This window comes from Hakea prostrata, chromosome 5 (genome assembly GCF_041222555.1).
Source record: "Hakea prostrata isolate BN-2017 chromosome 5, UWA_Hpros_2, whole genome shotgun sequence".
NCBI lineage: Eukaryota > Viridiplantae > Streptophyta > Magnoliopsida > Proteales > Proteaceae > Hakea > Hakea prostrata.
Genome location: NC_142604.1, coordinates 44496623 through 44514359, shown reverse-complemented (window position 1 = coordinate 44514359; position 17737 = coordinate 44496623). Strand labels below are relative to the sequence as shown.

General features: G+C 39.0%; 1 protein-coding gene across 1 annotated transcript; it reads right to left on the bottom strand.

Moving 5' to 3' along the window:
- Positions 1–2236: 2236 nt before the first annotated feature.
- Positions 2237–7313, bottom strand: LOC149016070 (phosphatidylinositol 4-phosphate 5-kinase 2-like). The gene is made up of 8 exons (XM_089157197.1): positions 5865–7313; positions 5602–5766; positions 5311–5476; positions 5014–5124; positions 4725–4918; positions 4431–4570; positions 4213–4306; positions 2237–3382 (listed from the first exon to the last, which is right to left on the bottom strand). Exons 1-8 carry the CDS (start codon positions 7052–7054, stop codon positions 3037–3039), a joined length of 2406 nt encoding a protein of 801 aa, XP_089013323.1. The 5' UTR covers positions 7055–7313; the 3' UTR covers positions 2237–3036.
- Between the last annotated feature and the right edge of the window lie 10424 nt (positions 7314–17737).

Sequence of the window (17737 nt, the reverse complement as noted above, 5' to 3'; positions counted from 1 at the left end):
GAGGGATCCATCTAAATCCGTGGTATAGGGGCATAAGGGGAGGTGGGTTCAAGATCCCAACTCCTGTCTGAATTGGTTTTGCACCACGTCAACGTAAAAGACGACATAGGGACGTAGATAATGTTTTTTTTCTTCTTCCTTTTTTAGTATTAAATATAAGGCTTAAAGTATCAGCATCAAGTATTGTATTGGTTATAAATTTTTAAGAGGTATATGATTTCATATAGAGTATTATACTGTATGGAACAATATATTTTGATACGATCTAATATGTGGTCTTTTATTTTTTTTGGTAAAAATCTAATATGTGGTCTTTAAGGGAGGGAAAAAAAGAAGAAATGAGACATCAATATCAATATGTATTGTATCTGTTATATTCAATAGGGTATTGTATTGGAGTCCGGATCCTCACCCCGTCGGGGGAGCACAGACTGCTCCCGACGGCTTCCCAACCACACAAACAAGTGGGGCCTACAGGTGAAAATTTCATGTTTTTTTATTTTTTTCAAAAAATATTTTTCACCTGTGAGATCCATGTATTTGTGTGGTTGGGAAGCCGTTGGGGAGCGGTCTATGCTTCCCCGACGGGTTGAGGATCCGATCTCATTGTATTGTGGGAATTAAATACACTAATTTATGGGATCATATCCATGGATGTTGGGTCCGGTTGAACCCCACGGGTTAGGTTAACGGTTGAAACGGTAGAACCGGAAAGATGAGTTGGGTTTTCAAAATCAAAGGAGCACTATTAGAGTATTAGGGTTCTTGATTGAGATGGAGACTTTGCGAGGCACCAAGCCTGACATGAACCCCACAATGTCTACTGCAAGTTGTGAACCCCATTAATTATTCCGAATATGACTCTCCATACTGACATGAGACACCCCGACACAATGTCATCTTCAATTACCATTTTACCCCCCACCGCTTCTCTTGGCTTTGAAGGTATCCATCCATATTCACCAATAATTTTGTTTGTTTGGCGAGAAAAACGAGTTTTCTTTTTTTCAATTGATTTTAATTTCCACTGTTCTAAACATGGAACCTTTGAATTTTTTTTTGTTAATGTTATTGTTTAATAATTCACGTCCAACAAACATGACCAAACTTGGCAACAAAGCACTCGAAAAGAAAAAGAAATTGAGGAAGCGCGGGAGATTGTCGGTTGTTCTGAAGCATAGCCTGTCCAGCATTTCTTGGACTGTTCTGCCATCCAAACGTTACCTTATTTACAGATAATACCACCCAAACAGTAGAACCAGTCAGCTACATATTAACCCGGTCTGGCCTATTCATGAACCAGAAACATTTTCGCCGCCAAAACGGTAATATTCAATTTTGTAAGATCTGAAACGGACACCGCCAGGCTCAGCAGTCACTGACGTGTAATAACGGCATTACTAACTGTAAAAACGGCTGGATAAGATAAGGGTAGGCTGCGTAAGACAGCAGCGTATCATTAAATCCACCGACTACGCCTCACCGTTATCGAGAGAGATGAAAAAAAAGCATTTTTTTAAAATAAATAAATTCATAATTGCTTTATATATCCAAACAGAACGATTAGCGTCAGAGAAGAGATTTTGAAGGATCTTTGGTGCCAGAGAACGAGAGAAGAAGACGACTCCTCTTATCTCTCTCTCTCTCTCACTTGATTCATCTCTTCCTTCTCCTGATTCGTATCAGCTTTTTAGGCATGCAGTGCCTGCAGAGAACAGCAAATCACTGCCGTTCCTTACCTAGAATTCAAGCCTAGGAAGCTACTTTCTCGATGTTCCCTACACAGCAAAGAATATTCTCCGCTAATCCTGACCGTCTATAGGGTTTCTTTTTAAGTGATCTTCATTTGATAGGCGCGTGTGACTCGTACATGTAATACTTATCATTTTATTTTTCGAATAATAACCCAAAAATTAAATAAAAAAAAAAAAAAAAAAGCAGAAAAGCAATAGTACGGGTAGGTTGGGGGCCGAGAGGGATGGAGAGTGCTTGCAGGTCCCCTGCTCGGCTTCCCAGTTGCCAGAGACTTTGACCTCTTTTAGTACCGGCTCGAGATTCGATAATCATACCCATGAAATGACCAACCTACCCCTACCCAATGAATCCACGTGGACGGTGGATCTTGGATCCCCATTTATCCTTTCTGAAGGTCCAAAGGGTTTGGTCTCTGTCTCCCTCTTTCTCATCTCATGTTCCCTCCATTCCCATTTGCTTTGCCCTACTTTTCTTTTTTTTTTTTTTTTTTTCCTTTTTATATTTACCTCTGTGTCCTCGTCACTCCAATCTTCAAAAGAAGCAAAATGGGTTTCTGCCTTTGTTTAATTAAAGGGAAGGGAAACAAAGTCACCAGAAAAACCCATCCACGCATCTTTCTCATGCTTTTCTCTCCTTTTTATGTCTTTTTCCTGTTAATAACATTTATGTTTCATCTCTCTCTCTCTCTCTTCCACTGCAAAAGGAACTGTGGAGAAAAAAAATATAACCCAAATCAGAGATGGAGAAGGGGAAAAAGCTTGGAAAAGCAACTCTCCTGAAATGATTTCTAAAGATGACCACAAAAACAAGTCTCCAAGAGAAGAAATGGACACAACAAAAAAACTCATTAAAAATTTCCGTTATCTACTCTCCTTTTATCTGTACAATTCTTATTCCAGTCCTCAGTTTAAATATCTCATGGAAGCATTCCTCTATTTCCTGTTATCTATCTTGCAAATCTTCACATTTGCTGGTTACCCGGAAGGAAAAAAAAAAAAAAAAATCAGAATCCAATTCTCCCGCCTAATTGACCATATACAGTTTACAACCCAACCCCCACAACCCCAACCCCACTTTCACCAGGATGGCTGATTACCAAATTCAACCATGTACAGTCACCCGCCAACGCCGCGCCGATATGGCCCTCATGGACCTGGGCAGTCCGGGCCGGCCATTGCATGAAAAGGATACTGATCTTGATGTGCTATTTGTCCATGGCATGCGGGCGGCCAATGATTCAATCAACAGCAAGTGTATGGGTTCAATTTTCTCCTTTCTTCATCACTCATCTTCGATAAATATTCTGTGTATGAAGTCCCGGAATCTCTTTGAGTAGAGTTTAGGATCAACAGCTGATATGGAGCTTGGATCAGCCTGCAGGGACTTGTATGCATGCTCCAGCTTTTTACTTATGTCATAGTCTTGGAGGATGTCGATGATTCCAAAGTATAGAACCACTTCATATATCTCCCCACCACCAACACCACCACCACCAACACTACTACCACCACTACCACGTAGCGGTGTTGAATTTCCCCCTGCAATTGGTGTGAACGGAGCAAATTCACTCCTTACCACCTGCTCTGCTCTTGCAGGCATGTTTGCACCTAGTCGGATCAGCGGTTTCCTGTTTGATATTAAAAAGTTGAATCAGAAAAATTCACCATTGCACTTCCTGAAGATATAATAATAACGAAAGTCAGCTAGACATACATAATCATCACTGGTTAATTTTAATGATTCTCAATCTGTGTTTGGAATGATTATAATTGATCTATATATAAAAGTACATATTCCAATATATTGAGCTTTAGCTTCCACTGGCCACAGATTATGAACTTGAATAACAGTTCTGCTGACTTAATTTCCTAGTGGATCAAGGAATATAGAAAAGTTTGAAGTTCAAGCCCTATTTGTGTAGCTCACATGGGTTTACATGTCCTCTATACAAACAAAGCTTATCTTATATTTGAGCAAAGGCAGACGTAACCAATACATCAAAAATCCTGATTGTTCTTATCTAAGAAAGCAAGAACACCACAAGCTGGGTAACCCCACATACCCACAAGTGCTGTCTAGAGAATTATCCCTCAGTTATGCAATGACAACAAAGGTCACCCCCAATTATTCCAATCAATGAATGAACAATATCAAACTACTCTTTTAATGGGGGAAAGAAAAAAAAAACAATAATAGTTGAAGAGGTTATTCCCATATAAATAGATAGAGAAGAACACTCAGACCATATATTGTAAAGTTGTATGTGACTTGAAATATTCTCTGATGAAAGCAATGTCAATGATGTAAGATAGTGAAGATTTTGAGGCCTGAATTCTACGGAACAAAAGCCTTTCTTCCATAATTATCATATATGCAGGTGAACTTTATATGTTTGGTTCAAATCACACTAAAATGAATCAACAAAATTTTAAGAAAAGAAAAGAAGACAATACATACCGCCCAGCCACAAAACGATCCATATCCTGGAACTCTGCATCAACGAAGCGACATCCATTGATGACTTCATGACCTTGATATGTTTCACTCTTGCCTGGGGTAAGTTAAAATACTTGTTTTAGCTTTTATCAACATCAGTCAACATACAAAAGACTATCATGTACAAGAAGAAAATGAAAATTAAGACATTATTATAAACTGCAAAATTGTCTTTTTACCTGAAGGCACAATAAGTGGTGACAAGCCTGATTTATCGACTGTGTAGGTATCACAGGTATCTCGGAAGTGAAGACCCACCAAGAGGCTATAATCCATGATCCTCTCAGCTTCCAGGAATTCACAGTCACGATCAATTTGCCTGTATACAATTAAACCGTATTCATATCAGTCACTAATGCAAGGCATTTCAAAGATGGAATAGCTCTTAACTAATTTGACAACACAATTTGCATGACAAGAATGCTCTACAGTCTCACTTAATCATAGAATAAGTCTGTGCAATTTAAACTTACGTCATTAGCTCTCCAAACAAAGACTGTTGCAGACGAAACACAAAATTCAGATCAAGGTCCTTCAGGGTGGTAGTCTCATCAATTTCTCCCTCAGGTTTGTCAGTAGTTCGGCCATGCGACGATCCTTTAAGGTCAAACCTTTTGTGGATACGGTACTCTGAGCAGAACAAATTGCCCATCACAATGAACCGCGTCTAGTTTTCAATCACACAAACAGAATCTCAGAAAATCAATGCTGTCTACATAAAGCATGAAACTTAATAGAGATTCATATAACTCCCAATCATACCTTCTGGCCACCCACAGGCTTGACACAATGCACACCCAAGAACTTTGTGACCAGGGAGTTCTCATACCGAGATAAATGTTGATAGTAACTTGGAAGCATCCTAAGAAGCACCTGTGCATGAAAACAGGAGATCAGTTACTGCCATTGACTCAAGATTCAAATAATGTCCACAGGTGAAACAGTGTGGACGGCAACAGAGTTTACAACCAATCAACCCACCACAGTACCCGCAGGGTCTAAAGGATTCTTGTCTATATGAAATTCAGGACCAGAAAGTCAGCTAAGTGGGTAACTAACCTTGACTTCGGATTTCTTCACTGTCTTTATCATGAAACGATCATCTTGCGTGAGGTAAAAGAGGCTTCCACTCTTTCCTGGAGAAGAGAGCTCTCTCAGAGCGTCATTTCCGCAAATAGCTAGCATGTAATCCGCGGGATCAATATTGAACAACTCCCTCAGATGTCTGGGCAAATAGTACCACATACCAGTTAGGCGTAAACTAAGGACTTACAACAATGCTCGGACTCACAATTTCAAATAGGAACAAGAAGTCAAAGAACCCAGATTGGAATTAAACCGAATTGATACCTGAACACCATGGGACAGTAATCCTTCCACCGAAACTCCGCCGATTGATGAGGGGGTGTAATTTTTGATCCCTCCGTAGGGAACCTAGTCCAGAACTTCTCCCTTGGATCGAAATCAGACGGTTTAAGGGGCCGGAAGGTCAAAGCAGGCTTGCCAACCGAATACCTAGAAGCGATAACAAAAGCCTAAATGAACAAGACAGATCTAAAAACATCAACGCTAGAAAAATTTGATGAAACCCATTGACTCATTTTGAAAAATACCTGATACCCAGTTGAAGATTTAGCATCAAATCATAGTTCTTATGCCCTTTTGATATAGGCTGTCCAGGTTTCTTAGCCTCTCCAGCAAAAGAACAGGGACTTCGCCTCTGCAAGGCTAAACTCCGATCCGAATCTGTTCCGTCCCGATAAAGCATCGATGCTTCCACATTATCGATAATATCACAAGTGATATCTCCAGCTTCACCATCCGATTCCCAAATGCAAATTCGTGGGAAATTCCTCTCAGCCAAGCTTCCTCTACCTGCATCGACAGAAGACCTCTTCCTCATCGCCAACACAAAGTTCTCCTCCGCCAAAGGACTCGTCGGAAAATCACTCCGATCCTTATAGTTCTTAGTCGGAAGAAAGCACCCATTCGGTGGCGGTGGCTGTTGCTGTTGCTTGAAATCCTTACCCCAAGGACCTACATAGGAACTCCCATCAGGCCATGTAAAAACACCATTTCCCTTAGGAACACCATTCTCCCACTGCCCTTCATATCGATTCCCATTAGCCCAAATCAAAACACCTCTACCAGAGATCACACCGTTCTTCCAGTCACCCACATATTCGTTCCCATTCTTCCACACATACCTTCCTTGCCCATCTTGCAGATTTCGTCTCCATAGACCCTCATAGTAATCACCATTAGCATAGTTTTTCTGGCCGAAGCCATGTTTCCGATCGGCGCTCCAAGATCCACGGTAAGTATCACCATCAGGACCAATGAAAGTACCCAAACCATCCATCCTTCCAGCTTTGAATTCGCCTTCGTAGGTAGCTCCAGAAGGCCAAGAGAACTTACCTTTACCAGAAGCTTTACCTTTTCTCCACTCACCTTCGTACATACACCCGTCCGTCCAGAGATACTTCCCTGTACCGTGAGGCACGTTTCCGGCAAAGCTTCCAGTGTAGAGATCACCGTTAGGAAGGATTTTCTCTACGATGGTCGTGGTAGGGTTAGCAGCAACACCAGTGGTGTCGGCCGTTGCAGTTGTGGTGGGAGTTACACGACGAGTATTGCCGGCCTGAGATCGGCTCCGGCCGACAACAAAAGTTGTGGGTATCACCACAACCTCTTCCTCATCTGCTCTTGTCTCCGTTGCTTCCTTAACTTCTTCTTCTGATTTCTTCTTCTTGTTTCCGTTTCCGGTGTTATCTTCCCCATCCCAGAACACTGTTTCACGCATTTTTATCCACTTTACAACTCAATCTCACCGGGATATCACCGGGCTCTGCTGCTCCAGCGGCATTTCCGGCATCCCTAAACAGGGTTGGTTTCTGTTGTTGGTTATTCTGACTCTACAATCTCCACCCCCGTGAAAGCTCCAGGAAGAATGAGAAAGAGAGAGAGAGAGAGAGAGAGAGAGAGAAAGAGAGCGAATGAATGAAGTACAGAGAACAGAAACTGTAAAAGAATGAAATAAAAGAGAGAGAAATGGGCTAATGGGCCGGCTTTGCCTAGGGAACGTTGCAGCTATACAATGCAACTTATATACTCTCGAGTCGTAAAAGCAACTTAGCAAGTCTTCATAACTTAATGACGTAAATACCCTTGCCAAATTTCTTAATATGGATTTGTGTCCTAACTCTCACCATACCAACAAATCGTGTTCTAACTTGTGATTTCAGCCTGACGTGACGGAATCGTTCCTTGTAAGAACTCAGTAATTTTAACTTTTGTTTCACACGTGGGTGAGGCACTGGACCAATCACGTCACCGAAAAAAGCATCTGACGATCCTCATCGCGTTTATGCCATTACCGTTGATTCTGTTCACCGTCATTTGATTTGATGGAGGTGAAGTAGACAGCTCAGCAACGAGTGACGTAAAACATTCACTCGCTGCTTGTTTTCGAATGCGAATTTCCAATTTCGTGGAGGCTCCACTCTGGCACTGGGTGGGTTGAAATTACATAACATACCCTTGTGTAGCTGTGTCACTGCGTGAAAAGGGACGGGAGAATTACGAAACTGCCACTACCGGACTGTTTTTATACTTTCTGTGGGGGCCTAAAGGTGTGTTTGGTTGCTTTGGACTTTAAAGGAAATACTCAGTCCCCGTGACACGTTCATGGTTCATGGCTTGACGATTCCAGAGAGAATGCATACAAGTGTTTAGTTAGTAAGTCCATGTTTGGCAAAAGCACTTTGACCGATGGGAGTTGGAGTTTTTAAGGCCTAAGATGGGAGTGTCACTAGGGATCGCTGCCAGGTTGCGCGACCCCGCCTATACCAACACGATACTAATGTTTTGGTATTTCCACATTTGGATGCTTAAACAACACCATCTTGTCACATGGTCCTTACACATCAACATGGGAATGGGAATAAGTTGGGATGTTCTCCATATGGAAATGTTTCACTTCTCGTCCACTTTATTAGTGTTCAGAGGTAGAATTCATTCTTAAGTGTATCATACAGAAATAAAAAAAGTAGCATAATCATCTATTTGTGAGACATGAAGTTCTCTACTCAAAATGAGAGTCAATAAAGATACACACGCATATATACTATTGATCAAAATGTTTTTTTTTTTTTTTTTTGGTAAACCACACTTAATTCAATAGAAGAGCGGTTACACAAACCCAACTCCTGGGACAACAAATCTAGGAGCCAGGGAGAGCTCACAGGCCATACACACCTGGATCCAGACGACAGACCACCATGGGCCAATGCATCAACGGCTAAGTTAAAAAAGCGCGAAATCTAGGAGTAGGAAACACGGGAGGGGGGGGGGGGGACAAACCGAAATAATCTCATCAACAAGAGGAGAAATAGAAAGGGATTCGGATCTCCCTTTTTGCAGATTTGAAATTGCTACCAAGCAATCCACCTCCAACATCACTAACTTGAAGCTAGCATGAAAAGCATAGAGGAGACCCTCTCTAATAGCAATCAGTTCACCCTCTAGAGTAGAGTTCATCTTCCCAAAATCAGAAATGGCAAAGAGAATAGAGCCCTTATGATCACGATCGATGAAACCAAATCCACCCATTGATTGATCCACACAAAATGCAGCATTGATATTTACCTTAATCCAACCCCGAGAAGGACAACACCAGGCCATCTGGAAATGCTCATCAACCTTCATAGGCTGAACATACCAAATTTTCAAAAACTCCAAAGCTGCAGACTGAGCTCGATTAATAACATCAGCTGGAGAAGAAGACATACCCGAAAAAATTAAGGAATTTCTCGTGCTCCAAATGGATCAGAGGAGGAATGAGGCAATGCAGAAAGGAACCACCGCAACCTTTTTATCTCTACACTTCAATCGACACCATTCCTCAAGCCATGTAACGGAAAAATTTTCAAAAGAAATATCCAATATTTGTGAAAGTGATGAACCAAACCAAAGAGCCTGAGCGAATTGACACTTGAAAAAAATATGATCAACCGATTCAACTTCAAGACCACCCCAAAGACACAAAGCCACTAGAATATTTCGTCTATTTAAATCTGAACAAGAAGGAAGGCCATTTGCAAATAACTGCCATAAAAAGAATTTGATTTTTGGGAGAGTTTTAGCCTGCCAAATCATCTTCCACATATATGAAGACATTAATTGATATGAATGCAAAGAGGACGACGAAGGAGCTTGATTAATCCGATTTGTAGTTCATTATACAACAACCGATATGAAGTTTTGATAGAAAAAATACCATTAGCAAGCAGGTCCCAGACTATAAAGTCTTCTCCATCAACAAACGAAGGTCGAATTTTTAGAATTTCAACCACATCACCCAAATTAAAGAGCTGATGAAGCAATCAACTCTCCAGTGACGACAAACATCCAACAGGTCTAAATCCCAAACAAGAATACAATTAGAAGGTTTGGAAGACACCACTTTATAATTTTTGGACAAAGAAATCCACGCATCTTCCCAAATCCTAATAGATTTTCCATTCCCAACTCTCCATAAAAGGCCTTTTTTTAAGACATCATGCCTTGCCAAAATGCCTCTCCACATAACAGAAGGCTCCCCTAGAGGTGTTAAGAAAATTAGAAGTAGGAAAATAAATAGCTTTAAGAATCTTAACCCATCATAACTCAGGTTCATACCATATTTTCCAAGCCAACTTAGAGATAAGAGCAAGATTCTGCAAATGAGATATTTTGAAGCCAAGACCCCCATTAAACTTAGATTGGTATATACTCTCCCACCCTATCCATTGGATTTTCCCCCCAACATAATTTTCTCCCCAAAGAAACCTTGCTTGAGCTTTCCTAATTGCTTCATGATGATATTTAGGTAGTAGCAAATGCATTCCAACATAATTAGATATTGTAGATGTAACCAAATTAATCAACACTACACGACCAGCATGAGACAATAACTTACTCTTCCAACCAGCAATTCGTAAATGAACATGGTCTTGAATCCCATGAAAAAAATTCAGCTCTATACTCATGGAAATCCATAGGAATACCAAGGTATTTTTTAGGAATTTGACCTTGATATAACCTTAATGACCGAGAGAACCAACGTCTCTATTGACTAGGTGTATTGGGGCTAAAAAAGATTGAAGATTTATTTCTGTTGATGCACAACCCCGAACCGCTACAAAATAAATCTAAACACTCTTTAAGGCCATTAATCAAATGTAGTGACACCTCAAAAAACAATACAATATCATCAGCAAATAATAGATAATTTAACCGAGGGCTCCGAGCTCTGATATTGATTCCTTTAACCAAAACATTAGTAGTAGCATGATCCAATAAGTGACACAAGGCCATCGAACAAAGAGAGAAAATTGCAAGGGAAAGAGGGTCCCCCTGACGGATTCCTCTAGAAGGAGAGATAACCCCATGTACAACACCATTGATAATCACACTAAAAGAGACTGATCTAATATAGGACATGACAATAGAAACCCAAAATTCATGAAATCCTAGCCGAAGGAGAGTATGCTCAATAAAATTCCACTCAAGCCGGTCATAGGCCTTCTTGAGGTCAACTTTGGCAGCCAAAAAACGTTTTCTTACCTTTCCTCTTCCCTTTGATATAATGATACATCTCATTAGCAATAATGAGATTTTCCAAGATAGATTGACCTGGAGTAAAAGCAGTTTGGTGTTGATCAATAAAGCTTGGGAGAAAATTCGCCAACCACATGCAGGTTAGCTTGGAGAAAACCTTAGAAGCCACCTCACAAAGGCTAATAGGCCGAAAATCCTCCATAGACTGGGCATTAAAATATTTAGGAATCAAACAAATCAGAGTTTTGTTAAAATGTGGAGGGAAGCAACCGGTCTCAAACAACTCCAAAATGAAAGCAAATAAATCACCATGAAGCACACTCTAAAAATTCTAAAAGAATGTAGGAGGAAGACCATCCCACCTAGGGGATACAAGGCTTCATAGTGAATAAAGCAGCCTTCACCTTAGCTAATGAGGGCGGGGCCAACAAAGCAGAATTCATATCAGCAGTCACCACCGGCCTAACACTGGAAAGAAGCATATTTTGAGTAGAGATGTCAATACCATCGCTAGTATAACAATCTTTATAATAATTTAAAATCTCTTGAATCACCTCATTCTAAGAATTAGTCCACATACCATTAGCCTTTTTAAGTGTAAGAATCATGTTTGATCTCCGATGCTACAAAGTAGAAGCGTGAAAAAGCATTGTATTCAGGTCACCACACGTGAGCCATTGAATATGAGACTTCTACTTCCAAAAGTCTTCCTCTTTAATCAGCTCTTCCTCTAGACATTGAGATAGAAAATTCATTCTTTCTTGAGAATAATCAACACTACCCACATCCATTCAACTCAACATTTGGATTTTAAGATTCCTAATATTATTTTGAAGATTACCAAAGACTTGCTTATTCCAATGCAAGAAGACATCTTTCATATTCTTTTGTTTGAGCTGAAGCCCATCATGAGCAAAACCTTGAGAAGAAATGGACCAAGCTTGTGTTGCAACTCGGAGGGCATCATGATGACGCAACGACATGATCTCAAACTTGAAAGGTTTAAACCCCCCGAAATCTACCCCCTTCAGAATCAATACAAATAGGATAATGATTAGATGCTAAACAAGGAGAGACAAAAGCCACAGTATCCGGAAATACCTCTTGCTAGTTGGAATTGATAAAAGCTCTATCCAGCCGCACTCAAACATTATGATTCCCCAACCTTTTATTAGACTAGGTAAACTTGGGACCCTGAAAACTCAAGTTTAACAGAGCACATCTATCAATCAAGTCTCTAAAACCATCCGAATCATGAGAAGATTGTTGAGTGCCGCCCAATTTCTCCCTCCAGCACAAAGTGGAATTAAAATCTCCAATAACCATCCAATTATCACCTTTAGATACAACAATATGAGCTAGCAAATTCCATACATCAGATTTATCATCTCACCTTGGAGCACCATAGAATCTAGTGATATTAAACAAAGCACCATCAGGACTCATTAGGCAAAATTCAATAAGGTGAAGAGAAGATTGAAGAATATCAACAGCAAACCCATTTCTCCAAAAAAGAACAAGACCTCCAGCAAACCCAATTGAATCCACAACAAAAACATCAGCCATGCCCAATTGTCTCATCACCTAGCGAAGTCTGACAATGCCACATGTAGTCTCCATGAGAAATAGTACATCAGGCTTTCTATCCTATATGAGGTGTCTCAAGCCCCGAATTGTCGAGGCACCTCCCAACCCACGACAATTCCAACTAGTAATCTTCATGATTCCCCATGGGGTTGGGGTCGGATAAAAAAGACATTGATTTAGGGGGTAACACAAGTGAGACATCAAGATAAGGTCTCATACGATGAGCCTTCTTGTGATCAGGCAAAATAAGAATGTGGGGGGATATGGCTGATGGTCGAGTTCTGTGCTATTTTTGAGTACAAAGGATGATAAGTTTGGAGAAGGTTCGGAAGAATAGGGCTTACCACTGGGCCTAGAAATGGGATGTAAAAGTCTTTCACCCCCCCCCCCAATGGAATCCAAACAAAGCATGTTGGAGGACACAATGGGCTGGGCTTTAGAAATTTCCACCGAAACTAAAAGGGAAGGTCCAGGGGCAATAGAGACATTAGCCAAGGAAGGTACCAGTGTTTGAAGATGATCCAGAAAATTCGGATTAGCTAATAAATGACGTGAAAGCGCCAGAGCAGACTATTGCAAATCAGACGCCAACCTCGATTCGAATTGTGAAGGATTTAGGCTGGGAAGATCAACAAGAAGCTTTGGATTGGACATGTTATCTATTGTTGGGGATAAAGATTGTGAATGTGGAATACAACTCAAAGGATTAGCACCTTGTGATTCCGTAGAGACCAATGATGGGACGTTAACTTCACAACCATGCTGACAATTGGAAAACGGGTCCAAAATAGGGGGTGACATGTTGAGGCACCTTGGGACTAGAAGAGGGAGATTCAGCTTCTTCCATACCACTGACGAGAGGGATATCATGTTCAGGTGGCTCGGCGAAACAGGAATGTGAAGAGCATGGAACATATGAGGCGAGAAAGACAACGAAGTAGGCAAAGCTAATTCAATAAGGCGATTGTTTGATGGAAACATACGAATATTAGGAGGTAACCCACTTCCAGCAGGAGGACTCACAATAAGCGAGGAAGATGGACATCTAGAGTCGACATGTCCCAGAAGGCAAGAAATAACATACCAAAGGAAGACGCTCATACCGCACATGCATCAGACTCAAAGCCCCACTACGACGTTCCACCTGAATAGAGGCCTTAAGAGGCTTCCTAACATTAATAACAACTCGGCACCAGAGAGAATGATGATGTCGACCATTTTGCGAGCCATTAATTAGCATCAACTGTTGTAACACCCCAGTTTTTCGAAAGAATTTGGCCCTTAATTTCAGATCAAGCAATTCCAGATGAGGAGAATGTAATTGAACCCACATGGAGACACAGGAAAAAGTCCAATCTTGTTCCTCCGACCATGGTTTCAAAATTATTAAATTTCCATTCATCGACCAAGGTTCCTCCAACAAAACATTAACCAAATCAACTTGGTTACTGAACCTTAATAAAAAATGATGATCCGTAATTTGAGTAGTGGAAACCACAACTCTAGGGTTCCAAGCACGAATCAGAGCTTCCGAAACAACTTGTTGCCTCTACCGGCAACCCTCCAAAACTTGACCCACAAGAATAGCAGCCCATGAAGAAGCTAGACGCTCTTCAGTATCATCATCAAGTTTAACCGGATCATCATTGCCAACCTAACCAGAATCAACTGAGAAATAGTATTAGAAAAATCCAAAGTCAGGATTGTTGGACCATTGATACAGAGTGTATGTGATGGAGAATCCATATAAAAAGTAGACCAAAAAAACCAAACACAACGGCAGCCGAATCACCAGCGAGACACAAGGAAGACAAACGGTCACACAACCAAGAGTCGGACGTTTAATCTCTGCATCTTGTATAGTAAGGAGAGATTTTTCTATCAAAATGTTCTTCATATGTTAAGATATGTAAGTATTATAGTCCATGGTATAAATTTCAGTCAAAACATGCGAAATTTCTACCGAATTTTTGAAAAGTTGAAATGAAACTCATGAGGACCGAAAAAAAGTCCCCAGTTTTGATCGAAACTGTCAAAATTTCGTAGAAACTTGTTGAAACCTTGAAACCTGGCAAAAATTGTCGAAACCTGGATCAATCCAGCTGGACTAGCTGGTTCATGAGAAAAAAAAAAATCCCAAATTTCATGGAAAACATGGGAAATTTCATAGAAACTTGGATTTTTTTTTCCGTAAATTTTGTAGCTCTCCCAAAATTTCAATTTTTTTTTGTTTATTTCATGTTCCCCAAATACCACAAAAAATACCCCCTCCATCAGGACTTTCCTATCCAAATTATGTATTCCCTCAGACTGGTTATCTTAAACATGTTGATGATCGACAACACTCATAAACTTACAGTTGTCGATTACCTTGACAACCATAGGCATAAAATGTCATGAGATGTCTATGTTTGTTGGTTGGAGGAGAGGATGTTACAAGCATAGTACTACTTAGCTCACATGATGGATCCACTCTTACTTGACACTCCTCTTGGCATTAAGTTGTACTTTCCTTTTATTGTCAATTATTTTGAAGTTAGAAATCATATATATTGAATGTTATGTGCTTAAGTAGTTAAGTTTATAGTGTACTTTTCAGACAACTCTACATTGATGTTATGTACATTGAATGACATATCTACATTGATTTTTTTTTTTAGTAAAATACAATAAATGTGTTCCTTTATACTCTAATTAGCTTAAATGCAAAGTCCCACCCTAAAATACTCCTTAAAACCTGTCGAAACTTTATGTCGAAACTGCATGAAAAAGTCCTAAGTTTTTTCAAAATTTCCTAGTTTTCCACCTAAGTTTCCCATTTTCACCTGGCCGAAACTTGAGTTTCTCTCGAATTTTTTTCTATGATAGTCACACAAACTTATTATTCTTGTCATTGGTGTTGATCAAGGTGATTTTTATTTTTATTTTGAACAAAAACGAGAATATCATTACCTTCTTGGTGGAAAGTGTGAAGGGATAAAGATTCAAATCCAATATCTCTTTGGTCTAAATTACCTTTTACTTCGAGTGTAGGTTTCACATTTATGTGCGTGAATATATGACTGTATATACAAGTTAGGTGGAAAAGATCTCAAACTTAGAGAATAAAAATCTGGCTTCTTCACTAAAAAGGTGTTCCTTATTACCAAATGGACCAATTTTGATGAAATGCTATAGATTTCTTTTCCCCTTTTGTTTTTATATTGCTTGCGTACGTGAAGTGATTGATTAGAACAATTTCAACTTGAAACTCTTAAGTGGTATTCAATTTATTTCTTTCAAATAAAGCATTATTTTTGTTAGGTGGGCTTGTGGTATTTACAGTTTGACGCTTTGATGTCATAGTTTCCTTAGTGGGTTAAATGCAAAATTATTATAATAAGAGGAAAATTTTAGGAATCTCTACCAATAAGAATAATTGAAAAAAAATTTCATATTTTATGTATCTAAAGTCTATCGTCATTGATTTCAATTTTTATGAACCATTAATATTATGCTCTTTTACCTTCCATATGGAGGAATCATGGGTCAACATCTATTACTTCTATGTGCCAAAGTTGCAACTAGATTAACTCCTTTTGAACTACCTTTTTGGATAAGTTTTTATTCCTAGTCTTGGGGAAAAAAATGAATTAGACTGATTTCCATATAGCATTAATTAATTGCACATCCTTTTGTAAGATTTGATAGTAATTTATTGATGAAATTGTTATATCAACTGCTACTATTATTATTATGATTATTTATATAGCAGAGAAATTCCACTAGTGGGTTGTGGCATATGGGATTTTGGTCTGTAAAATGTGTTACTTGCACCACTTATTCTGCTTATTCCTATGATCATGACAATAATTTACTACTTGTTTCATCTCTCCATATTATCAAGGTTTGTTACCTTAGTGATTCCATGGATATTGTCTCAGCTCTCAATTAATCCTTCTCCATCAATGGAGCCACATAATATTGAACTACATTGAATGTGATCAAAGAGGTCTTGAAACTCCTAATTAGTTAAGAATTAATCACCAAAAACTTATGAGTGATTTGAAAAATGTTAACCTATCTTGTCTAATTTTTTTGAAAACTTAATCCCATGTATGAGTCCTAATCTACCTACTAATGTTAGGTATATTAGCAACCAATAAGGGGTATATCCTAATTTTTCTTGAATTCAGTAGTTCTTATTTTCAAGGCAATTAAGAGGATGTAAGTCATGTTTCTAGATGAAAATTAACTAAATCTTACCTAACTTTAAAAATGAAACAACATGAATGTAACCAAATATTAATTCGAATTAACTACCACCTTCTTTCTTCACTTATTTCTCATGACATTTTTAGGTTTGAGTCTTTCAATAAGCAAGCTGGTCATGTTCATGGTCTGCAAGAGTGGACTAATGCCATCGAGGTTTATCTTTGGTATGAACTATAAACTTGACCAGGTTAGTGGGTGTCGCATCAAGAACTATAACTTTCATTCATGTTATATTAATTCATAAACAACCCAGTGGATAATAATGATATCTTGATGTTTATTAAAAATGAAGAAACCTTGATATTTGCTAATCTTCCATTGCACATTGAGATTAAGACGATTTTGAAACCATTAGTATCATAATATAGAAAGGTTATTTCCATGCCTTTTCATCTATATTTCAAGATGAAAGGAAATAAAAAGATTAAATATGATTATTGAATCAAGTTGTATTTAGTTTAAGAGCAAAAACTACAGCATTTTGATTGTTGAAAAATAGTAAAAATTGTATCGATGCCTACTTAAATGTGGTCATCACCTTCGTCATCTTTCTTCTCTTCTTACCTAATAGTTCTAGTAAAGAAAATTCAGTAAATACAAGTGTGGAAAGAAGAGATCCGTAAAGAGTTTAGGAAGGCCGATAAGATATTAACAAATCTATAGACGTGTCATACTCGAAAAATGAAGGAGATTTAGTGGAGTGGTGGGGGGAACAGAAGAGAATAGAGATGATAACACATCAGCTGCAATGTTACACTATTGCTCATTGGGGCTATTAAGAAATTAGGTTAAGTAGGATAGATAAATCAGTTAAAGCTTGGATGGAGAGATAAATACATTAGATTTTTAAATCTTAATTTTATGAAGAGATTTTAGTAATTCTTTGACTTATTCTAGAAGCTGTTTCTCACGTTTTTGTGAATATGTAGTCGAAAGATTGAAAAATATCTAAAAGGGCATTTCGAAAATCAGTCTAATTCTATCTCTCTTCGCTCCTTTTAAATCCTGTTGATAAGTTACACTAGATTAGATTTAACACTCAATT

Bases quoted from the DNA above. Each gene is read 5' to 3' on its own strand.
- LOC149016070 (XM_089157197.1), bottom strand. From the start codon at position 7,054: ATGCGTGAAACAGTGTTCTGGGATGGGGAAGATAACACCGGAAACGGA. The intron at 5,125-5,310 runs GTTAGTTACCCA...TTTCATGCACAG, and splicing joins TGAAGAAATCCGAAGTCAAG to GTGCTTCTTAGGATGCTTCC. The intron at 3,383-4,212 runs GTATGTATTGTC...AATATCAAACAG, and splicing joins GATCGTTTTGTGGCTGGGCG to GAAACCGCTGATCCGACTAG.